We start from the raw sequence: 24,361 nt of genomic DNA on the forward strand, positions 1-24,361 counted from the left end.
GAGGCTCAGCTGGACAGGGAGGTGGCAAAGGTGAAAATGTGCAGAAAACTCTCCTTCACAGAAGAGTCAAGGAGGACTGGGAGCAGTTGGGTGCTGCTCAGGTGGACAGGAGGAAGCAGAGCAGTGGAGGAGGACCTGTGAGGTCGACCTACGGGTGTGTGTGTGTGTGTGTGTGTCGGAGATGGAGAGAGGGCCCTGGCGTGAGGTCATTTCTTCAAGTTCTTTGCAGGGCCAAGTAGAGGACCGTGCCACCTGTGTAACCCCGTGGCCACAGCTTTGCATGCTGGTGTGGTATACAGGCCATCCTCAGGGAGTCTCTGCTGTCCTGACCCTGCCCAGGTCCCAGGGAAGGAATCAGAACCCAGAACCTGGAGAAAGATGCACTGGCGACAGGGGAAGCAGGGGTAAGAAAGAGCCAGGGCGTGTCCACGAAGGATTAGAACGTCTGAGGTAGGGTCAGGAGGAAGGGCTGGAGAGGTGGGCCAGGACACTCTATGAGGAGGGCTGGGCAGACTGGGAGGGGAACAAGGGAGTTCTGGGAGACAGCCGTGATCTGCTTCCCTGCTCGGCTCCTGTCCCTGGATTGTTCGCTCATCTCAGCCTTATGAGTGGGTCAGTTCCCTTGGTCTGATAACTTGGGGTCTCTGCCAGCCCCCAAGGAGGGTGACTGAGGCTTCCACTCCTCTTAGCCTTGATCCCAGTTCCTACCCAGACGTGGGAAATTCAGACATCTCTCCCCATGCTGCCCCTGCTGAGCGAGCTGTTCTTGTGAAGTGGGTCATATTTGTTAGGAAGCACTGTTCCCTTTCTATGAGGTGACAAATTTGGGTGAAGGCTAGTTTACACAGGTGTCTCCGCCTTGAGCGCGCAGCCCCGCCCCCGGGCCATGGGAGCCAATCCGCCCGCGCGCGCTCCCTGGCCCCACCCCTGTCGCCCTCCTGGGCGCGCGCCCCTCCCTCCGCCCACCCGTTCGGTCAGTCCCTCAGGTAGGCGGGTGGGCAGGCAGGCAGGCAGGCGGCAGCCGGTCCGAGCAGCCGGCGGCTCGGCTCTGGGGCTCTCCCGAGCGGCGGCGGCGGCGGCGGCGGCGGCGGCGGCGGCGGCGGCGGCGGCGGCGGCGGCGGCGGCGGCGGCGCTGTCCCTCTGGGAGGCGCGGCGTGGGCCAAGCGGCTGCCGCGGAGCTTCGTGCCGAACGCGGCGGCGGCAGCGGTGCGGCCCCGAGATGGTTCGCGGGCGGATCCAATTGTACTCCAGTTTGGGGCTATAATATCTATAATATCAAAGTAAAACAATGTGATAGGTGATCACTGTAAAAATAAAACAAATCACTACCCCCCCTTCAAAAAAAAAAATCCTGATAGGCAAAAAGACTACAAATCGAGGGGCCACCAGACCCGCCCCCAGAGACACGACAGCCAATCCGCGCACACGCTTCCAGGCCACGCCCCGGCGCCCTCCCTCCGCCCACCCGAAGGTCAGATTGCCAGGCAGTCACGCGGCAGCCTTTCGGAGGGGCAGACGTGTCTGCCGTTCTCCCGAGCGGCGCCGGCCCTTCTCCCTCCAGGCGGCTGAAGCGGCTGCAGCGGCGGCAGCGAAGTCCCTCCGGGAAGCGCGGCGCTGACCGAGCGGCTGCCGCGGAGCTTCGTGCCGAATGCGGCGGCGGCAGCGGTGCGGCCCGGAGATGGTTCGCGGGCGGCTCGGCTCTGGGGCTCTCCCGGGCGGCGGCGGCGGCGGCGGCGGCGGCGGCGGCGGCGGCGGCGGCGGCGCTGGCGCTGTTCCTCTGGGAGGCGCGGCGTGGGCCGAGCGGCGGCCGCCCGGCAGCCAACATGGCGGTGGTGGACGCGGCCCCGTGTGATGGTCCGCGGGCAGCTGTTCGACGTCGGCGGCGCTCCAGCAACCTGGTACTTCGGCGAGGGCTCCAGCTGCGTGGTGTGGTGAGTGTCCCTGCCCCGCCGGCCGGCCGCGCCCGCCCGCGCGGCCCCCCGTCTGGCCTCGGCAGACGCAGCTGCGGCGTCGGCCCCCGGCCCCAGCCCGGGTCCCGGCCGCGGCCCCGAGCCCGGCCCGGACCCCAGCGGGCTGCCCCGCCGTCCGCGCACCGGGGGTCTCGGGCGGGGCCGGGCTGCTCGCGCTGGGGCGTTGCTCGGGGCGCTTCCCGGCCGGCCCTCGCTGGGCGCGGGGAGTGGGGGTGGGTGGGGGTGGAGGTGGAGGCCGGGACCCTGGCCGCCAGGGCCCCGCAGGACGGTAACAGGGCCCCGACCCCCGGGCGCTCCCCTCGCGGCCTTCCCTTGACGTCGGGACTGTGAAGCCGCGAAGTCCTTCAGGATGCTCGCGGCGGGGCCGTGGTCTGCAAAGCGGTCGGCAGCGGCGTGTGTGCACAGCCCCGAAATCGTCATCTTGTTTGTCCCCCTCGCCTGCGTTTGCCGCGGCCGGCTTTGCTTCAGCCCCTTCCGTGCTGCCAGGGCTGCTCTCCTGCGCAGCCTTTCTAAGCAGCATGAGCGGCACCAGTGTTGGCGTGGAGTGTTTGAATCTTGAGGTTTCTTAATGGGTGTTGGTGTGGTACCGTTCGCGTTTCAGGAAGGATAAGTCGGCATTCCTGTCTTGATTTCTTCAGGGGTCATTTGGAGTTGGGCCTAATTGGACTTTTTTCCCCTTTTACCGCGCGTGAGCTCCGGTACTAGCATAAAGGCATCCAGACGTTTTAGCACAGTGACTGGACTCTTCCAGTTGCTGCTTTAGTGCTCAGTGGCCCCGAAGGAGTTCTTGCAGGAGCGCATGCAGGCTCCCTTGTCTGGCTCCAGATCCCTCAGAAGCGTTCGTGGAATGGGGTGGGTGGGTGTTGTTTTTATATTGGAACCAAACTACCTGTCATATTTTGTGCTGACGGAGACTTGTGGAAGTATAGGCTCCCTTACATCTTAACCTTCACGTGAGTGTGTCTTTCGTGTTGAATGAAGGAAGCAAACTATTTCTGGACACTTCGTGTCAGGTACTGTGCTAGGTACTGTTACCTCATGTTACCTGAACAGCCACCTTGCAGGGAGGGAAGGGCAGTGCGCTCTCTCTCAAATAAGAAAGTATTTAAAGGTGAAGGCAGTTCCTTAGGTCGCACAACTAGAGTGAGACTTGAGGTTGCAGACTGAGCATTTGTTTCAGTTTCCAGACCCCTTTTCTTTACTCCCTGTTTTCCTTAATTAGTGTTATTAATAATTTTGGAAGTTTAGTGTATTCTACTCTTACAAGGAAATTTATTTCAGAAACGTGTTCGAATTTGCAAGGTCATAATTTTGGAAATGCATTGAGGGAATGTTTTACCAAGTAATGCTAGCTAGGTACAAAGACTAGTTAAACTTCATTAAAAAAAAAAGAATATTTTCATCCTTTTCAGGAACAGAGTGCTTCACAGCACTCTGAATGAATGGACCTGACAAGCAGTCTAAGTGAAAGAAGCCGACCTTAATGGCCACATGTTGTATGATTTACTTATTTATTTACTAGAGGAGGTTCCAAGGGTTGAACCCAGGACCTCGTGCCTGCTAAGCAAGCGCTCTACAGCTCTATTTACACCCTCCCCCGACCCGAGAAACTTCTTGAACCCAATTGTTAGTGGATTTTACTGAGGCTTCATTACTTGGGCAGGATTGATTAAATCATTGGCCATTAGTGGTCCGTCTTTGCTCCGTCTACTCTCACCAGAGATTGAGAGGTAGGGATGAAAGTTCCAACCTCTTATCATGACTTGGTCCTTCTGGTGACGAACCTTCATCCTTAAATTGTTAAGGGGCCCTCCAGTAGCCATCTCATTAACATAAACCCAACTATGGTTGTGAGGGGCTCATTATAAATGAAAATAGAATATACCTCCATCACTCAGGAAATTCCGAGGGTTTCAAAAGCTCTGTGCCAAGGATACAGTGAGAAAGACCAAATATATTTTTTATTATACTTCAGGGTTTTTTTTTTTAATTCATACGTATGTCCACTTCTTTCATCATTTATTAAAGAGTAACTCTTCCTCCACTGAATTATCTTAGGACCTTTCTAAAAAGTCAGTTGGCCATATATATGTGTGAGTTCTGCCCAGGCTCTCTCTGCTCTTTATTGTCTCAATTACTCTGTACAAGCCTTGAACATACTTGACTAAATTTAGTCCTAAATATTGCCTATTTTTTGATGACACGTTAAAGTAGCCTTTCTTAATTTAGACTCCTGATTGTCATTGCTAGCATGTGGAAATGTGATTGATTTTTGTGTATTGACTTTGTATCTTGCAACCGTATTAAACTCACTTTTTAGTTCTAAGAATCACATTTGTAGATTCCTTGGTATTTTCTAGGTAGATGGTCAAGTTATGTGCAAATAAGGACAGATTTACTTCTTCCTTTCCATTCTGTTGGCCTTTTGTTTTATTCTTCTCTTAAAATTAGGCCCTTATTACGGTGTTGAATAAAAGTGGTGAAAATGTCCATCCTTGCCTTTTCTTCAACCTTACGGGGATGCATTCAGTCTTTCGCCATTAAGTGTAATTTAGCTGTAGATTTTTCATCAATATACTTGACTAGGGTGAAAAAGTTTCTATTCCCAGTTTGCTGAGTTCTTTTGTTTGTTTTTTTAATCATGAATTGGTGTTGAATTTTACCCAAAATTTTTTTGTACGTATTAAGATGATTATATGGTTTTTCTTTCTCAGTCTCTTAATATGGTGAATTGATTGATTTTCAAATATTAAACAACCTTGTATTCCTGGAATACACCCTTCTTGGTCATGATGTATTACAGTTTTTATGTATTGCCGGATTTAATTTGCCAATGTTTTGTTGATGAATTTTGCACTTTGTTTGTAAGGGAAATTGGTTTTTAATTTTCTTGTCATTTCTCTGTTTTTGGTGTCAAGGTATTACTTGTCTCAAAATGAATTGGAAAATGTTCCAGTTCTGTTTCTTCTGTTTTGCTGGACAAACCTGTGTAGAATTGGTAATATTTCTTACTTGTTTGTTCAGTAAAATACACCAACAGAGACATCTGATCTAGGAGTTTTCTTTGTGGGAAGATTTTTAAGTAAGATTTTAGTCTCTTTAGTAGATAGAAGACTATTCATGCTATCCATTTCTTTTTACATTTTGATAAATTATGTCATTTAAGGAAATTATCTGTTTTATCCAAGTTTTTAAATTTATTGGCATAAAATTGTTCATAATATTCCCTTATCCTTTTAGTGTCTATTGAATCTATTTTGATATCTCCTCTTTCATTTTTGATATTGATACTTTATGTCACTTTTCTTAAAAATTCTGGCAAAACATTGATTAGTTTTTTGATTGTTTCAAAGAACCAGCTTTGATTCCATTGTTATTATTTTTTCCCATTTTTCTGTTTCATTTAATGTCGTTAATTAGGTAATAATTTTCTTTCCTCTGTGTGCTTTGGGTTTAATTTACTTCTCATTTTCTAGTTTCTTAAGGTGTAAGCTTAGATTATTGATTTCAGTCCCTTCTTCTCTCCTGATGTCAACGTTTAATATTATACTTTTAATTTCTCCACTTGAGATACCAGAGATGCCATTAAAAATGGCTTAGATTACTCTTTTTGTGGAAGTAATAAGTATTGGCTGTGGCTACTTCATTTCTGACCTTGTTTTTCCATTAAAGAAATTACTACTTAAATAATATTTTATGCTCTTAGATATCTTCTTTTTTAAAAATAGGAAGTATGTATTAGTGATAACTTGCTGACTCATTTCTCTGCTTCCACTGTTGCCCCGCTGAGGCACACTCTCCATAGTGTAGCCCAAGAAATCTTAAAAAATAATCACTTCACACTTCCTACTCCAAATAATCCTCAGAAGTAAAGTGTGGTGGGCTGAATAATGCCCCCCGAGGCTGGCTGTGTCTTAATCCCCAGAACCTATGAATATGTGATCTTACAGTACAGAAGGAACATCACAGATACATGTAAGTCAGAGATCCTGAAATGAAGAGCTTATCTTGGGTTACCCAGTCGGGTGAATGTATAGACAAAGGTCTGTGTAAGAGGGAGGCAGGAGGATTAGAAGTTGGAAAGAGGAATGAGAATTAGAAAAACTACTATGAGGGAAGAAATGACAGCAGTGCAGAGAATAAGCTCTGAGCCGAGGAACATGCACAACTTCCAGAAGCCGGCAAGGCAAGGGAGCTCATTCTCTGGTACCTCAGGAACGCAGCCCTGCCAAGTTTCAGGCTTCTGACCTGGGACTGCAGGATGATTCCACTAAATTTGTAGTTATTTATGGGGAAGCTGATACCAAATGTGTAAAGTCTCCTGCTCCGGCTACCTCGCCTTTTCCCACCCGCTCTCCCCCTTCTCCCCCTTGTCCATCGTGCTTGGCCTCACAGCCCTCATTTCCCTGCTAGACAGAGCTCATCTCTGCTCAGACTCACTGTGCTCAGCGTTTCCTCTGCTTAGAAAGGCCTCTGCTCAAATGTCATCTCCTTACAGAGTTGTGACCGTGTCATTTTAGCCAAAACGGGCGTCTCCACTTCCCCTCACTGTCACATTTTCCTATTTTAGCTTCATCTTCTCAGTTCCTGAATTTATTTTTCAGTTGTTTGTTACCAGTCTGCTTCTTGTACAGATAAGCTCACTCTGTGGAATTGGGGCAGGAGCCCAGCACCCGCACAGTGCCTAGTCATTGAAGGCACTTAACAGATAGTTCCTGGGACGAAGAATTGAAAAATTTTGGTTGCTAATGTAGTGTCATTGGCAAAGTGTCGTGGTTAAGTAAAGCATGCTTTGTGTTTTGATACAGTATGTATATACATGGCTTATAGGGTGAAGAAGAGGCAACTGCTCTTGGCCTTTCTCCCCCTGTCCCCTGTCCAGGCCTGCCCAGTTAGGTCATGCTGCCCTTAATGGGGAGGGGACATTAGAAGGCACTAGAAGCCAGAAGAGGTCTTCCATGCAGAAGTCCCCTCTTTCACGAGGCTAGAGGAGTGTAATTCAACCCATGACCCTGGGTCAGGTTCAGTATTGGTCTAGCTGCTAGAAGGCCAGAGCTGAAAAAATTAGAAAAAGTAAAATTTACATCAGTTTGCCTCTGGCAATTTATATTTAGCAGCACAGTTTGCTTTCTGAGAGGGTCCCATGGGAGCCAGAGTTAGCCTAGACTAGGGTTAGGCAAACCTTTTCAGTAAAGAGCCAGGTATTTTAGGCTTTGTGGGCCTCTTTCAGTCTCTGTCATATGTTACTAAATTTTTTTTTTAAATTTTTATGATGCTTTAGGAAAAAGTAGACTGTAGCTCGAGAGCCATATGAAAGCTGGGTGCAGAGTGGCTGCAGTGTTCTGAGCCCTGGTTCAGGCTCTGTTCCTTTTACTTGTCTGCTTGACAAAGTCTATTTCCTGGGACCTGGCCCCTCACCTGCAGCTGCGGAAGCCGGACTCAGCTTCCTCGAGCTTCACAGGAAGATGTTAGACACGTGGCCCGTGCAGGCTGTGTTGTGTGTCTTAACACACATTAAAAGTGCCCTCTTTTCTTGTGTGATGGATGAATGATCCTGCAGACAACTCTGCAACTCACAGTTGTACAAATATTTTGTTCAGTGAGAGCATCGTTTGGGTGAATGCTAGACTCGAAGGCCACTACCATTTAGGAGTATCTTGAGGTTTAAGGTTCCTGGAAACCTCCTGATTAGAATTTCCATGCGAGTAACTTAGGACTTTTGGGGGCAGAATAAGAGTTTAGAGATGGAGGTAGTCAGTGTATTCACATTTTCTAAAATAAAAGTAAAGCCAACATGATTACTACATTAAATTACAATATAACTTACTCATTTGAAATATTTACAATATTATATACTTGTTATCTCTCAACTGTAAATCTCTGGAAGTTTTCTCCTCTTGAATTATATGAAATATCTGTAAATTGGTTTTGCTTTTGTACAGATTGGATAGCCTTTACTGGGTGTCTTTCTTAAAGCATTGTTTTGTTCTGGCAGGCAGTTACTCTTCTGGAGGATCTGCCCAACCCTTTTGAGGCTTGTTTTAAAAGTTTCTGATGTCTACACGAAATGCCCGGGTCTTCTGTGTATTTTCTTGGTTCCCGCTGGTCATGATGTGAACACCAGGAGTTGTTCAGGCCAGAGCTCCCTGTTGTTCTTTCTTTGATAATTGCCTGTGAAATGGCAGTTGCCCCAGCTTAAAGCTTAAGGGAAGCCCGTGTAGATTATTGGAGCCCTTTGCCTGAGAGGCGCTCTCCTCTTCTGGGTCCCTGTCCTGCAAATTCTAGCCACACGGCCTCCCTGAGCTCTCATCTCTGGCATCAGCAAGACCACTGTGTTGTTGTATTTTGGGTTCCCTGCCATACACCCCAGCCTAGAAAACACCTGGGAAAGAAAGCTGGAACAGTCAGTGGGCTCCCAGAGCGATCTGTCACTACTTGTGGATCAGCTTCTGAAAGATATGTCATATATACTGGGTGAAGAAGGGCTCGTAGTGCAGTACCACTGACTCCACCACAGTCAGAGGTAGATGCCTCCAGTTCCCTCAGTGGGGAATGGTGCTTAGGAACCAACATCTGAGTGCTCAGGATGCTCATTGTTCCTGGGGTGTCTCTCCTTCTAGGCCCTTGTGCTGCACACAGCTAAGAAATAGGGAGGTAAAAAAATTAGACTATGTATTTACACACACATATTTATGTCAAGGTCTGTATTTATATATTGGAAACCATGATTTCATACAAATAACTGTTTCCAGTTCATCACCACAGAATTCACTTTCACTCTCTCCCATTCTGTAGATGTCTTATTTGCAGTATATTTACTCGTTTGCTCAATCCTCTAGTAATGGAGAAAACAGTTTCAAATGACTTGTGTGTACCACTGTGATAAATCCACTTTCTAACCAGAGTTTAATATTTAGAGTATTTATGTCTTTAGACTGAGGGTAGAGAGTAAAAATACCGTGTTGAAAAGTTATTTACATTATTTCCCCTTCGGTTAATTATGTTTAATTCATACGGAGTAAAATTAGGTTTCCTCACTCATTTATTCCATGTTGCGTATGTGAAGTGTCAGCACAATTTCAAAAGTCAAAGCTGTCCCTGAAAGTGTCACTACCCCTTCCTCCTGTAATCCCTTCCGATTTCCACCCTTGAGGGTTGTTAATGAACCTCGTTCGTTTCTAGTTTATCCGTCATGTTTCTTTCTGCAAAATTAAGGATATACTTGTTTAAGCATCTCCATTCTTGTACAAGTAGCATCCTGTACATACTCTTTTGTCCTTCAAAAGTATGTACAGTATATCCTGGGAATCACTCCATATTAGTTCACAGAAATGTGATGATAACTGGAGTATATAAGGGTTAATGGGACTTTCTCAGAATGGAGCTATGCCCCCAGTTTGCATGCTGATGACACCAATCCTGGTCCTGTTTGAGAGGGAGAAGTGACACAACTTCAGAAGAGAAGCCTTCAGGCAAGCCGGGGAGCCTGGGATGCTGGGCAGAATGGAGATTTTGGGTTTTGGTTGGTGAAAGGACACTTCACTGTGAGGGAAAATGAAGGCCTGTTTATTAGAGGTCAGGCAATGAGGTCAGGCAATGAGTGTGCAGGACCAGCAGAAGGCAGGATCAGGAGTGTACGGGCCCAGGAGATGGCAGGCCGAGGAGTATGCAGGCACAGGAGAGGACTGGCCCAGGAGTGTGCAGGCCCGTAGAGGGCAGGCCCAAGAGTGTGCAGGCACAGGAGTGTACAGACCCATGAGTGTGCAGACACAGTTGTGTGCAGCCCCAGGAGTGGGCAGGACCAGGAGTGTATAGGCCCAGGAGTGTGAAATCCCGGTGTCTGCAGACACAGGAGTGTGCACGCCCAGGAGTGTGCTGGCCCAGGAGTGTGGAGGCCCAGGAGGGAGCAGGCCAAGGATTGTCCAGGCCCATGAGTGTGCAGGCCCAGGATTGTGCTGGCACAGGAGTCTGCAGGCCCATGGGTGTACAAGCCCAGGAGTGTGCAGGCACAGGATCGAGCAGGCCCATGAGTGTGCAGGCCCAGGAATGTGCAGGCCCAGGAGCGGGCCAGCCGAAGTGGGTGCAAGCCCAGGTGAGAGCAGGTCCAGGAGTGTGCAGGCCCAGGTGTCTGCATTCCCAGGAGAGGGAAGGCCAGGAGTATGCATGCACAGGAGTGTTCAGACACAGGAGTGTGCAGGCACAGGATGGAGCAGGCACATGAGTGTGCAGGCCTAGGGGTGTGCAGACACAGCAGAGGGCAGGACAGTTGGGGGCAGGCCCAGGTGTGTCCAGGCCCAGAAGTGTGCAGACACAGGAGTGTTCAGGCCCATGAGAAGTTAGGCAATGAGTGTGCAGGACCAGCAGCAGGCAGGATCAGGAGTGTACAGGCCCAGGAGATGGCAGGCCGAGGAGTATGCAGGCACAGGAGACGACTGGCCCAGGAGTGTGCAGGCCCGGAGAGGGCAGGCCCAGGAGTGTGCCGGCCCACGAGTGTGCAGGCACAGGTGTTTGCAGACACAGGAGTGTGCATACCCAGGAGAGGGCAGGCCCAGGATTGTTCAGGCCCAGGAGAGGGCAGGCCCATGTGTGTGCAGGCCCAGGAGAGGGCAGGCCCAATAGTGTGGAGGCCCAAGAGTGTGCAGGCCCATTAGTGTGCAGGCACAGGAGGGAGCAGGCCCAGGAATGTGCAGGCCCTGGAGTGTGCAGGCACAGGAGGGAGCAGGCCCAATAGTGTGCATACACAGGAGGGTTTAGGCCCAGGAGAGAGTAGGCCCATGTGTGTGCAGGCCCAGGAGAGGGCAGGCCCAATAGTGTGCAGGCCTAGGAGTGTGCTGGCACCGGAGAGAGCATGCACAGGAGTCTGCAGGCCCATGGGTGCACAAGCCCAGGAGTGTACAGGCACAGGATTGAGAAGGCCCAGGAGTGTGCAGGACCAGGAGATGGCAGGCCGAGGAGTAGGCAGGCCCAGGAGTGTGCAGGCCCAATTGTGTGGAGGCACAGGTTGGGAGCAGGCTAGGAATGTGCAGGCCCAGTAGTGTGCAGGCTAAGGAAAGGGGAGGCCGACGAATTTGCAGGCCCAGGAGTGTGCAGGCCCAGGTGAGAGCCGGCCCAGGAGTGTGCAGGCCCTGGAGTGTGTAGGCACAGGAGGGAGCAGGCCCAGGAATGTCCAAGCCCTGGAGTGTGCAGGCACAGGAGGAAGCAGGCCAAGGAGTGTGCAGGCCCTTTAGTATGCATACACAGGAGGGTTTAGGCCCAGGAGAGAGTAGGCCCATGTGTGTGCAGGCCCAGTAGAGGGCAGGCCCAGGAGTGTGCTGGCACCGGAGAGAGCATGCACAGGATTCTGCAGGCCCATGGGTGCAGAAGCCCAGGAGTGTACAGGTACAGGATCGAGAAGGCCCAGGAGTGTGCAGGACCAGGAGATGGCAGGCCGAGGAGTATGCAGGCACAGGAGAGGATTGGCCCAGGAGTGTACAGGCCCGGAGAGGGCAGGCCCAGGATTGTTCAGGCCCAGGAGTGTGGAGGCACAGGAGAGAGCAGGCACATGAGTGTGTAGGCCTAGGGTTGTGCAGACACAGCAGAGGGCAGGACAGTTGGGGGCAGGCCCAGGTGTGTCCAGGCCCAAGAGTGCACAGAGAAAGGAGAGGGCAGTTATGTTGAGGGCCGGCCAAGGAGAAGGCAGGTCCAGGAGTGTACAGACCCATGAGTGCACAGACACAGTTGTGTGCAGCCTCAGGAGTGGGCAGGACCAGGTGTGTATAGGCCCAGGAGTGTGCAGTCCCAGTGTCTGCAGACACAGGAGTGTGCACGCCCAGAAGTGTGCTGGCCCCAGAGTGTGCAGGCCCAGGAGTGTGCAGGCCCAGGAATGTGGAGGCCCAGGAGCGGGCCGACCGAAGTGGGTGCAGGCCCAGGTGAGAGCAGGTCCAGGAGTGTGCAGGCACTGGATGGAGCAGGCCCAGGATTGTGCAGGACCAGGAGCGTGCAGACAAAGGAGACGGAAGAAATGTTGAGGTCCTGCCAAGGAGAGGGCAGGTCCAGGAGTGTGCAAGCCTAGGAGTGTGAAGACCGAGGAGTGTGCAGGCCCAGGAGGGAGCAGGCCCAAGATGGTGCTGGCACAGGATCGAGCAGGCCCAGGAGTGTGCATACACAGGAGGGTTTAGGCCCATGAGAGAGTAGGCCCATGTGTGTGCAGGCCCAGGATTGTTCAGGCCCAGGAGTGTGCAGACACAGGAAAGGTCAGGCCCAGGAGAAAGCAGGCCCAGGAGTGTGCTGGCACGGGATGGAGCAGGCCCAGGAGTGTGCTGGCACAGGAGTCTGCAGGCCCATGGGTGTACAAGCCCAGAAGTGTGTAGGCACAGGATCGAGCAGGCCCATGAGTGTGCAGGCCCAGGAGATGGCAGGTCCAAGAGTGTGCAGGCCCAGGAGAGGGCAGGCCCAATAGTGTGGAGTCCCAGGAGTGTGCAGGCCCATTACTGTGCATACACAGGAGGGTTAAGGCCCAGGAGAGAGTAGGCCCTTGTGTGTCCAGGCCCATGAGTGTGCAGGCCCAAGAGTGTGCAGGCACAGGAGGGAGCAGGCCCAAGAGTGTGCAGGCCTGGAGAGGGCAGGCCCAGTAGTGTGCCGGCCCACGAGTGTGCAGGCACAGGTGTTTGCAGACACAGGAGTGTGCAGACCCATGAGTGCGCAGACACAGTTGTGTGCAGCCCCAGGAGTGGGCAGGACTGGGGCAGGACCAGGAGTGTATAGGCCCAGTAGTGTGCAGTTGGTGTCTGCAGACCGAGGAGTGTGCAGGCCCAGGAGAGGGGAGACCCAGGAGTTGCTGGCCCAGGAGTGTGCAGGACCAGGAGTTTGTAGGCTCAGGAGGGAGCAGGCCCGGGAATGTGCAGACACAGGAGTGTGCATGCCCAGGAGTGTGCAGATAAAGGAGTGTCAAGGCCCAGGAGTGTGCAGGCCATGTCGGTCCTGGAGGGCAGGATGCCGTGAGCAGAGGAGGCGCTCTGCAGGGCTGGGGGCGGAGGGCGGGAGGCCAGGCGGTTTTAGAGTTGGTGGTGAGGTCTGGAAAGGGGCAGAGCTGCACCAACCAGGTGTGCGGACCTCAGGGCGTGAGGCTGGGCGGCCTGCCGAGGGTGTTCCTGCAGCAGTGCTGGCTGTGGGTGAGGATGTGGTGGGACCAGGGCTGAGCCAGCGGGGCAGAAGGAGGGGGAGTGGGGAGGAGGAGCGGGGAGGAGGGCGCCAGAGGGTGCACAGTGGACCGGTCACTGGGCATTTGCAGGTTTGGAGGCGCTCTGCTGTGTGGGGCTCCTGGCCTCCCTGGGTCTGGGGACGTGGGTGTGATGTGACTCAGAAGGAGGCCGGGTGCGCTTCGGACAGCACCCCCCATCTCTCCCACCCAGGCCCAGTGCTGATGGTCGTGTTGCAGCCTCAGTTTTCCGTCCACTGTCCCAGCAACCCCTTGGTGGTATTCTGAGCAAAGACAAGAGGGTGAGAGTCCTGACTTGGCTTTCCTTTCCTGTGTTTCCAAGTCCACACTCATTCCGCAAGTCGCACGACAGGCCAAGAAATCGGGAGACGCGGTGTCGGGGTAAAGAATAGTGAGTTTATTTGGAAAGGCAGCTGACCGAGAAGATGGCAGGCTAACGTCCTGGAGAGCCACCTTCTCCGAGTGAGAATTCAGGCTCCTTTTACACTCAAAAGCAGAGGGGTTGTGGGTGGTTGGTGCAAACTCCTTGGTGCAGGAATTCTTTGTTTTTGCAGTTGTGGGTCAGCTCATGGGGCCCCTGTAAAACCTCTAACAAAACAAATGTTTCTTTCTGTTCTGCAGCTTGTTGTGTGTATAGGAGAGGAAAAGAGCTCTTATCCTGAAGGCTGAGAGCCTTGAGAACAGGCTCTCCTGTCAATTTCAGGCTGAAGGCAACATTGTTTTTTACAAAAGGGGCAGAGCTTGTAAGACAGCCTGGAAAACAGCAGAGGGTTAAAGGAAAAAGAACAGATCTAATAGGCAGTCAGATTTGGTCTTTTCTATTACACCTGCTGCCCCAGCAGGGCTGGCCTCAGGGAGGAAGGGCGCCCCCCAGCCCCCGAGAGCCGCCTGCAGAGGGTGGTGAAGGCAGGGAGGGGGTCTGCCGTGCTGGGGAGGTAAACTAGACATGGCTGATACATGGACAGTGACTGCAAAGTTAGAAAACCTCTGGGTTTTCCCTCTTTGGGGAGGGAGAGGGAGCCTCAACAGAGGGCAGTGACCGTGGAGAGAAACCCAAGAGCTCCTGCCAGCCCCTGGAGGTGCCCGGCCATCTCTGTGCTTCCCGTCCAGTCCCCGACCTCTTGTTGCATAATGTGCTATCTCAGCCCCAGTGGCTCCCACACTGTATCTTTGTGGGACTGAGTTTATTTATTTATTGTAGATTGTCTGTAATTTTAAAACTTTGAATTGTGATTCACCGAGAGTTGTGATTTTTTTTTTTTTTTTGTGAGCTGTGTGTGAAAGGACTGGAATAGGAATCAGTGAAAACGTCACTGTCTGAGCTGTCATCAGGGTTTCCTGGAAGGTTCTTTCAGATGTGTGTGTCTGTGCGGCTGTGACTCACCTGGTTCCTGATTTGTCGCCTGGTTAGAAGCCTTTGAGGGCCCTTCCCCCGCACGGGAGCACGCGGTCCGGGTAGCCGGACCGCGCCACCTCCTGCCCCATAACACACAGGGCAGGAGCCCAGAGTACAGGCCGGAGTGCGGCCGGCTGAGTGGAGAAGGATAGGGTTGTGCAGTTGTCATGTTTGCCTGAACTGTTTAAACTCCACAGCCAGTGAGCTGAGGCACATCAGGTGGTCGTCACTCAGCGGCCAACCTGCTTCCCACCAAATGTTTGCTGCAGCTGTGGTGCTCATGTGTCGTGTCATGGCCCAGGAGAGGGCACGTCCAAGTGAGGGAAAGCCCAGGAGTGTGCAGGCCCAAGAGAGGACCGACCGAATTGGGGGCAGGCCCAGGAGAGGGCAGGTCCAGGAGTGTGCAGGCCCAAGAGTGTGCAGATGCAGGAGTGTGCGGGCCCAGGAGAGGGCAGGCCGAAGAGTGTGCAGGCCAAGGAGCTGGCAGGCCCAGGAGTGTGCAGGCCCAGGAGTGTGCAGACACAGAAGGGAGCAGGCCCCGGAGAGGGCAGGCCCAGGAGTGTGCAAGCCCAGGATTGTGCAGGCACAGGTGGGATGAGGCCCAATAGAGGGCAGGCCGAGGAGTGTGCAGTCCCAGGAGTGTGCAGACACAGGTGTGTGGAGGCTCAGGGGTCTGCAGGTCAGGCTTGTGCAGGCACAAGAGAGGGCTGGCTGAAGTGGGGTCAGGCCCAGGAGAGGGTAGGTCATGGTGTGTGCAGGCCCAGGCGTGTGCACACAGGTGTGTGCAGTCCCAGATGTGAGCAGACACAGGAGAGCGCGGGACAGGTGACGGCCCGCCCAGGAGAGGGCAGGTCCAGGAGAGGGCAGGCCCAGGAGTGTTCAGACACAGGAGTGTGCAGGACCAGGAGAGGTCATGTCCAAGTGAGGTCAGGCCCAGGAGTGTGCAGGCCCAGGAGAGGGCCGAAGTAGGGGCAGGCTCAGGAGTGGGAGGTCCAGAAGAGGGCAGGCCAAGGATTGGACAGGCCAAGGAGTGTGCAGGCTCAGAAGTGTACAGGCCCATTAGTGTGCATACACAGGAGGGTTTACGCCCAGGAGAGGGTAGGCCCATGTGTGTGATGGCCCAGGAGAGGGCAGGCCCAAGAGTGTGCAGACAAAGGAGGATGCAGGCATAGGAGTGTTCAGGCCCAGGAGGGTGCACGCACAAGAGTGTGCAGGTCTAGCAGTATGCAGGCCCAGGAAAGGGCTGGCCCTGGAGTGTGCAGGCCCGGAGAGGTCAGGCCCCGGAGTTTGCCGACCCAGGAGTTTGCAGGCTAAGAACGGAGCAGGCCCAGGAGTGTGCAAGCCAAGCTGTGTGCAGGCATAGGAGGGAGCAGGCACAGGAGAGAGCAGGCCCAGGTATGTGCAGGCCCAGGAATGTGCAGGCCCAGGAGAGGGCCGGCCGAAGTGGGTGCAGGCCCAGGTGAGAGCAGGTCCAGGAGTGTGCAGGCCCAGGTCTCTGCGTTCCCAGGAGTATGCATGCACAGGAGTGTTCAGACACAGGAGGGTGCAGGCACAGGATGGAGCAGGCACATGAGTGTGCAGGCCTACGGGTGTGCAGATACAGCAGAGGGCAGGACAGTTGGGGGCAGGCCCAGGTGTGTCCAGGCCCAGGAGTGCGCAGACAAAGGAGAGGGCAGTTATGTTGAGGGCCGGCCAAGGAGAAGGCAGGTCCAGGAGACTGCAGGCACTGGATGGAGCAGGCCCAGGATTGTGCAGGACCAGGAGTGTGCAGACAAAGGAGACGGAAGAAATGTTGAGGTCCTGCCAAGGAGAGGGCAGGTCAGGAGTGTGCAGGCCTAGGAGTGTGAAGACCGAGGAGTGTGCAGGACCAGGAGTGTGCAAGCCCAGGAGGGAGCAGGCCAAGGAGTGTGCAGGCACAGGAGAGTACAGGCCCTTTAATGTGCATACACAGGAGGGTTTAGGCCCAGGAGAGAGTAGGCCCATGTGTGTGCAGGCCCAGTAGAAGGCAGGCCCAAGAGTGTGCAGGCCCAGGAGAGGGCAGGCCCAATAGTGTACAAGCCCAGGAGTGTGCAGTCATAGGATCGAGAAGGCCCAGGAGTGTGCAGGACCAGGAGATGGCAGGCCCAGGAGTGTGCAGGCCCAGTCATGTGCAGGCCCAGTCATGTGCAGGCCCATGAGAGGGCCGGCCGAAGTGGGTACAGGCCCTGGTGAGAGCAGGTCGAGGAGAGTGCAGGCCCAGGAGTCCGCAGTCTCAGGAGAGGTCAGGCCAGGAATGTGCATACCCAGGAGTGTACAGGCACAGTAGGGAGCAGGCCCAGGAGTGTGCAGGCCCAGAAGTGTTCAGGACCAGGGGAGGGCCGGACCAGGAGTGTGCATGCCCAGGGATGTCCAGACACAGTTGGGTGCAGCCCCTGGTATGTGCAGGCCCTGGAGTTTGCAGGCTAAGGAGGGATCAGGCCCAGCAGTGTGCAAGCCAATCTGTGTGCAGGCATAGGAGGGAGCAGGCCCAGAAATGTGCTGGCCCAAGTGTGCGCACGATCAGGAGTGTGCAGTTCCAGGACTGTGCAGGCACAGGAGGGAGCAGAAGCAGGAGTGTGGAGGCCCTGGATTGTGCAGGCATACTAGGGAACAGGCCCAGGGTTATGCAGGCCCAGGAGTGTGCAGAGACACAGGAGAGGTCAAGTCCAGGAGTGTGCAGGCCCAGGAATGTGCAGGCCAAGGAGAGGGCATGACCAGTAGATTGCACGCCTAAGAGTGCGTAGGGCCAGGTGAGGTCAGGCGAAAGAGTGTGCAGGCCCAGGAGTATACAGGCCCAGGAGTGTGTAGGCACCAGATGGAGCAGCCCCAGGAGTGTGCAGGCCCAGGTGTGTGCAGGTCCAGGAGAGGGCAGTCCCAGGAGTGTGCATGCCCAGGAGTGTGCATGCCCAGGAGTGTGCAGGCCCAGGAGTGTGGAGGCAAAGGAGGGAGCAGGCCCATGAATGTGCAGGCCCAGAAGTGTTGAGGCACAGGAGGGAGCAGGGCAAGGAGTGTGCAGGCCCAGGAGAGGGCAGGCCAAGGAGAAGGTAGACCCAGGAGTGTGCAGGCCCAGAAATATGCAGACAGAGAAGTGTTCAATCCGTTGAGTGGGCAGGCGCAGGAGGGGGCAGGACAAGTGTTGTGCTGGCCCAGCGGTGTGCAGGGCCAGGAGTATGCAGGACAGGAGGGAGCAGGCACAGGAGTGTGTAGGCCATTGTGTGTGCAGACCCAGGAGTGTTCAGTCCGAGGAGTGTGATGGGCCAGGATGAGCAGACCCAGGTGTTTGGAGGCCTAAGTGTGTGCAGGCACAGCAGGAACCAGGCCCAGAACTGTTCAGGCCCAGGGGTCTGCATGCCCAGGTGTCTGCAGACACAGGTGTGTGCAGGCCCAGGAGAGGACAGGCCCAGGAAAGGGCTGGCCCCGGAGTGTGCAGGCCCAGGAGAGGGCAGGCCAAGGACTGTGCAGGTCCAGGAGAGGGCAGGATCAGGACTGTACAGTCCCTACAGTCCAGGGGTGCGCAGGATCAGGAGTGTGCAGGCCCGGGAGTGTTCAGACACAGGAGTGTGCAGGCCCAGGAGTGTGCAGTCCCAGGACTGTGCAGGCACAGGAGGGAGCAGAAGCAGGAGTGTGGAGGCCCTGGGTTGTGCAGGCACAGGAGGGAGCAGGCCCAGGATTGTGGAGGCACAGTAGGGAGCAGGCCCAGGAGTGTGCACTCCCAGGAGTGTGCAGGCCCAAGTGTGTCCAGGCCGAGGAGGGTGCACGCACAGGAGTGTGCAGGCCTGGCAGTGTGCAGGCCCAGGAAAGGGCTGGCCCCAGATTGTGCAGGCCTGGAGAGGTCAGGCCCAGGATTGTGCAGGCCCAGGAGAGTGGAGGTACAGGAGGGAGCAGGCCCAGGAATGTGCAAGCCATGGAGTTTGCAGGCACGGGAGGGAGCAGCCCAAGGAGTGTGCAGGCCCAGGAGTGTGCAGGCCCATTAGTGTGCATACACAGGAGGGTTTAGGCCCAGGAGAGAGTAGGCCCATGTGTGTGCAGGCCCAGGAGAGGGCAGGCCCAAGAGTGTGCAGGCCCAGGAGAGAGTAGGCCCATGTGTGTGCAGGCCCAGGAGAGGGCAGGCCCAAGAGTGTGCAGGCCCAGGAGAGGGCAGGCCCAATAGTGTGCAGACCCAGGAGTGTGCTGGCACAGGAGTCTGCAGGCCCGTGGGTGTACAAGCCCAGGAGTGTGCAAGCACAGGATCGAGCAGGCCCAGGAGTGTGGAGGCACAGGAGGGAGCAGGCCCAGGAATGTGCAGGCCCTGGAGTGTGCAGGCACAGGAGGGAGCAGGCCAAGGAGTGTGTAGGCCCAGGAGTGTGCATGCCCAATAGTGTGCTGACACAGGAGTGTGCAGGCCCAGGAGTGTACAGGCCCATTAGTGTGCATACACAGGAGGGTTTAGGACCAGGAGAGGGTAGGCCCATGTGTGTGCAGGCCCAGGAGAGGGCAGGCCCAATAGTGTGCATGCCCAATAGTGTGCTGGCACAGGAGTCTGCAGGCCCATGGGTGTACAAGCCCAGGAGTGTGCAGGCACAGGATCGAGCAGGCCCATGTGTGTGCAGGCCCAGGAGTGTGCAGGCCCAGAAGTGTGCATGCACAGGAGGGTTTAGGACCAGGAGAGGGTAGGCCCATGTGTGTGCAGGCCCAGGAGAGGGCAGGCCCAAGAGTGTGCAGGCCCAGGAGAGGGCAGGCCCAATAGTGTACAAGCCCAGGAGTGTTCAGTCACAGGATCGAGAAGGCCCAGGAGTGTGCAGGACCAGGAGATGGCAGGCCCAGGAGTGTGCAGGCTCAAGGGTGTGCAGGCCCATGAGAGGGCCAGCTGAAGTGGGTACAGGCCCAGGTGAGAGCAGGTCGAGGAGAGTGCAGGCCCAGGAGTCCGCAGTCTCAGGAGAGGTCAGGCCAGGAATGTGCATACCCAGGAGTGTACAGGCACAGTAGGGAGCAGGCCCAGGAGTGTGCAGGCCCAGAAGTGTTCAGGACCAGGGGAGGGCCGGACCAGGAGTGTGCAGGCCCAAGGGAGGGCAGGCCTAGGAGTGTGAAGACCTAGGAGTGTGTAGGCCCTGGAGTGTGGAGGCACAGGAGGGAGCAGGCCCAGGAATGTGCAGGTCCTTTAGTGTGCAGGCACAGGAGGGAGCAGGCCTAGGAGTGTGCAGGCCCAAGAGTGTGCAGGCCGAGGAGAGGGCAGGCCCAATAGTGTGCAGGCCCAGGAGTGTGCTGGCACAGGAGTCTGCAGGCCCATGGGTGTACAAGCCCAGGAGTGTGCAGGCATAGGATCGAGCAGGCCCAGGAGTGTGCATGCCCAGAAGTGTGCAGGCCCAGGAATGTGCATGCCCAGGAATGTCCAGACACAGTTGGGTGCAGCCCCTGGTATGTGCAGGCCCTGGAGTTTGCAGGCTAAGGAGGGATCAGGCCCAGCAGTGTGCAAGCCAGCCTGTGTGCAGGCATACTAGGGAACAGGCCCAGGGTTATGCAGGCCCAGGAGTATGCAGAGACACAGGAGAGGTCAAGTCCAGGAGTGTGCAGGCCCAGGAATGTGCAGATAGAGGAGTGTGCAGGCCCAGGAGTGTGCAGGCCAAGGAGAGGGCACGACCAGTAGATTGCACGCCCAAGAGTGCGTAGGGCCAGGCGAGGTCAGGCGAAAGAGTGTGCAGGCCCAGGAGTATACAGGCCCAGGAGTGTGTAGGCACCGGATGGAGCAGCCCCAGGAGTGTGCATGCCCAGGAGTGTGCAGGCCCAGGAGTGTGGAGGCAAAGGAGGGAGCAGGCCCATGAATGTGCAGGCCCAGAAGTGTTGAGGCACAGGAGGGAGCAGGGCAGGGAGTGTGCAGGCCAAGGAGAAGGTAGACCCAGGAGTGTGCAGGCCCAGAAATATGCAGACACAGAAGTGTTCAATCCGTTGAGTGGGCAGGCACAGGAGGGGGCAGGACAAGTGTTGTGCTGGCCCAGCAGTGTGCTGGGCCAGGAGTATGCGTGCACAGGAGGGAGCAGGCACAGGAGTGTGTAGGCCATTGTGTGTGCAGACCCAGGAGTGTTCAGTCCGAGGAGTGTGATGGGCCAGGATGAGCAGACCTAGGTGTTTGGACCTAAGTGTGTGCAGGCACAGCAGGAACCAGGCCCAGAACTGTTCAGGCCCAGGGGTCTGCATGCCCAGGTGTCTGCAGACACAGGAGTGTGCAGGCCCAGGAGAGGACAGGCCCAGGAAAGGGCTGGCCCCGGAGTGTGCAGGCCCAGGAGAGGGCAGGCCAAGGACTGTGCAGGTCCAGGAGAGGGCAGGATTGGGACTGTACAGTCCCTACAGTCCAGGGGTGCGCAGGATCAGGAGTGTGCAGGCCCAGGAGTGTTCAGACACAGAAGTGTGCAGGCCCAGGAGTGTGCAGGCCCAGGAGTTTGCAGGCCCAGGAGTGTGGAGGCACAGGAGGGAGCAGGCCCAGGAATGTGCAGGCCCTGGAGTGTGCAGGCACAGGAGGGAGCAGGCCAAGGAGTGTGCAGGCCCAGGAGTGTGCATGCCCAATAGTGTGCTGACACAGGAGTGTGCAGGCCCAGAAGTGTACAGGCCCATTAGTGTGCATACACAGGAGGGTTTAGGACCAGGAGAGAGTAGGCCCATGTGTGTGCAGGCCCAGGAGAGGGCAGGCCCAGGAGAGGGCAGGCCCAATAGTGTGCAGGCCCAGGAGTGTGCTGGCACAGGAGTCTGCAGGCCCATGGGTGTACAAGCCCAGGAGTGTTCAGGCACAGGATCGAGCAGGCCCATGTGTGTGCAGGCCCAGGAGTGTGCAGGCTGAGTAGTGTGAAGGCACAGGAGGAAGCAGGCCCAGGAATGTGCAGGCCCTGGGGTGTGCAGGCACAGGAGGGAGCTGGCCAAGGAGTGTGCAGGCCCAGGAGTTTGCAGGCTAAGGAGGGAGCAGGCCCAGGCTAAGGAGGGAGCAGGCCCAGGAGTGTGCAAGCCAAGCTGTGTGTAGGCATAAGAGAGAGCAAGCCCAGGATTGTGCTGGCCCAGGTTTGTGCAGGATCAGGAGTGTGCAGGCCCCGGAGTGTGCAGACACAGTAGTGTGCAGGCCCAGGACTGTGCAGCCACAGGAGGGAGCAGGCTGAGGAGTATGCAGGACCAGGAGTGTCAGCCACTTAGGAACTCTGCTTCCCCCTGCAGTTTTTATCCTGCCAGGGCTGGAAGCCGTAATTAGCCAACTGAGGGAGGAAGGAAGGAGGTGGCCAGGAAGAAGAGGTATGCCCTGCCTTCCGCCCCTTCCTGCAAGTGGTCAGCCTGCAGCCTGGCCTCGCTGAGTAACTAACGTGGTGTTTTCATAGTCATGTGGTTAAAAAGTTCTGAAGTGTTATACCATGCTCCCACATAAATCTAAAATTGATTCAAGTTTTAATTGGTGGCAATAAAAGCAAAAGATAAAATAAAGTGAGGAAAGCGTGTAAACATCAGGCTGAGCCACAGAGCAGTGTCAGCAGACGTGCGGAAACACGTTTCCATTTCATCTGTAGAGCGTGTGTTGGTTTCTCAAGTTGGTACTTAATGAGACGTATTGCCACAAGCTCTGAAACCATGAAAACAGCTTTTTGCTGTTTGCATGTGCTAAATTCCCTGGAGACTGGCTGGGGCCCAGAGGAATGGGGAAAGGAATGAACTGAGGGATGAGATTTAGAGATTTTTGGTGGGGAGTTCTCTGGGGGACTAGGCCTTCAGCATCCTGTGGTTCCACCCCACTCTAACCACAGTTGCATCCTGGGCACACTGGCCTCCTGGCCTCTGTGCGCACTCACAGGGACACTGGCTCTGGAGGGACAGTTGAGGGTCAGTGCTGTTGCTAGGCTACGACTGTTCCGGACCAAACATTCCGAGCCGTTGAGCTTTGCAGCCAAGGTGTGGCAGCGAGACCTCTGTGGCTCTTCTGCAGCGCCAGCACTGAGATTGGGAGGTGGCAAGCGACCAGGAGGGAAGTGAGCGGTGTCGGAAGGCGATAAGCCAGATGAAGAAGAGACTCGCTAATTTCGTGAGCTGGGTGGACTTCAGCATCCATCAGAGAGAGCGCAGGAATCGTGAGAAGCCTGTGCCTGGGTATCATGTCCATAAGTGTGAGCTAAAGGAGTTCCACAAAGCCGCATATTTAGGTGACAAGTGTACAGTGGAGGAGTTGCTGACATATAAGAGAAATGTCATAGACAGCAGAGACAGGAAGAACAGGTAACAGCGGCGGGGCGGGCCTGGGAGGAGCTGCCAACTATGGTTGTTAAGACGTGAATTTTAAATTGCCTTCCCACGTGAGAGATGTTGAAGTGTGAGACTATGAGCATGTTAGAATCACTGAAGTACAGCGTTCTCTCTCATCCTTGCAGCAGCAAAGTAGATGCACTATCATTTTACTTCATTGAAATGTTGTCTTTGTAAAATAGTAACGGTAACAATTATAATATTACCAACGATTATTGAGCTATTATTTTGTGCAAGGAACTGCCAGACATTTTGCATAGCTTTTCATTTAAGCATCACAGTGGGGTCCTGTAAGATAACTACTACTTCACACCCATTTTGTTGATGAGTAAATTGAGGCACAGACAGGCTAAGTGAGAGCTAATAAGGACAGTGTTAAAGTGGAAGCCAGACCCAAGTTGATCTGAATCTCAACGGCATGCCCTTTCTATTCAAACAGGTAGTTCTCCCATTAATGCGGTGAGTAATAAGAGCTAATAAATATTATTCTTTCCCCATAGAAAGAAGTAAGATAAGACTAAATGTTAGTTTTCAAGGGGTAGGAATAGCATGCTGTTGAATGTTTACAATTACATGAGTAACTGTACCTTCGAACTAGTTCACTCTAATTTCCTAAAAAGTCCTCTCATGTTCGCAGGACTGCCCTACACTTAGCCTGCGCCAGCGGCCAGTCACCAGTGGTGGATCTCCTTACACAGTGTTGGTGTGATCTGAATGCTCGTGACAAGGAAGGCAAGACAGCTCTCATCAAGGTGTGTAGCAGCACGTGAGATGGATTGGATTTAATTACTTAGAATAAAAATGAATTTATCTGTTTTAAATATAACAAACTGCTGGAACTTGAGGAATGTTAACTTGGAATGCCTAGCACTTACAGTCTGTTTCTTGGTGTGATACCAACAGGCTGTACAATGCCAGAAAGAAGCATGTGTCACTATCCTGCTGAAACGGGGTGCTGACCCAAATCTTGCGGACGACCATCAAAACACTGCTCTGTATTACGCCGTCTTGGCTGGAAATACATCAATTGCAGCAGAGCTGCTCCGCTATGATGCAAATATTGAGGCGATAAACAAGGTATAGCAGCTCGACTGACTTTATTTACAAGATATTTGAAATACAGGGTCTTTTCTAGCTACAGGTGTTTTATTTATAGTAATATGTATACTGAATACAATACATCAGGCCCTGTTATCATGGAAACAACTCCAAAGCCAAGGCCAGAGGCTAGAGGTAGTGCCCACAGAAAGGGCAGAGCTCTGTCTCCCAGCCACACTTGTACCCCAGAAGGAACAACTTCCCATTAGGAACTACCTGGGAGTGGGTGGTAGGCTCAGAGCCTACAGAAGATGAAGGCTTGCGGGGAGTGAAGTGATGGCAAGGGCGGGCTGCCTGCCTGGGGATGGGTGGGAGGAGGAAGGAACCCAGTACCCAGCAGGGGGAGCTGGGTGACTGCAGCTGGGCAGGGGAGGCAGCAAGCCACAGGCCCTGAGCACCCCAGGATCCCAGGTTCTAGAACCTGGGCAAGTGAGGTCA

The 24,361-nt window shown here is 54.4% G+C and overlaps 1 protein-coding gene across 1 annotated transcript in view; it reads left to right on the top strand.

Annotated features, from left to right (window-relative positions):
• The first annotated feature begins 280 nt into the window (after nucleotides 1–280).
• LOC140688580 (ankyrin repeat domain-containing protein 26-like) overlaps nucleotides 281–24,361 on the top strand; it is an 80,965-nt gene continuing 56,884 nt past the window's right edge. The window contains exons 1-4 of the mRNA XM_072948222.1: nucleotides 281–291; nucleotides 1,572–1,931; nucleotides 23,463–23,577; nucleotides 23,729–23,902. Of these exons, the coding sequence (XP_072804323.1) occupies nucleotides 281–291; nucleotides 1,572–1,931; nucleotides 23,463–23,577; nucleotides 23,729–23,902 (660 nt within the window). The remainder of the gene's footprint in view (nucleotides 292–1,571; nucleotides 1,932–23,462; nucleotides 23,578–23,728; nucleotides 23,903–24,361) is intronic.

This window comes from Vicugna pacos, chromosome 23, assembly GCF_048564905.1.
Source record: "Vicugna pacos chromosome 23, VicPac4, whole genome shotgun sequence".
Taxonomy (NCBI): domain Eukaryota; kingdom Metazoa; phylum Chordata; class Mammalia; order Artiodactyla; family Camelidae; genus Vicugna; species Vicugna pacos.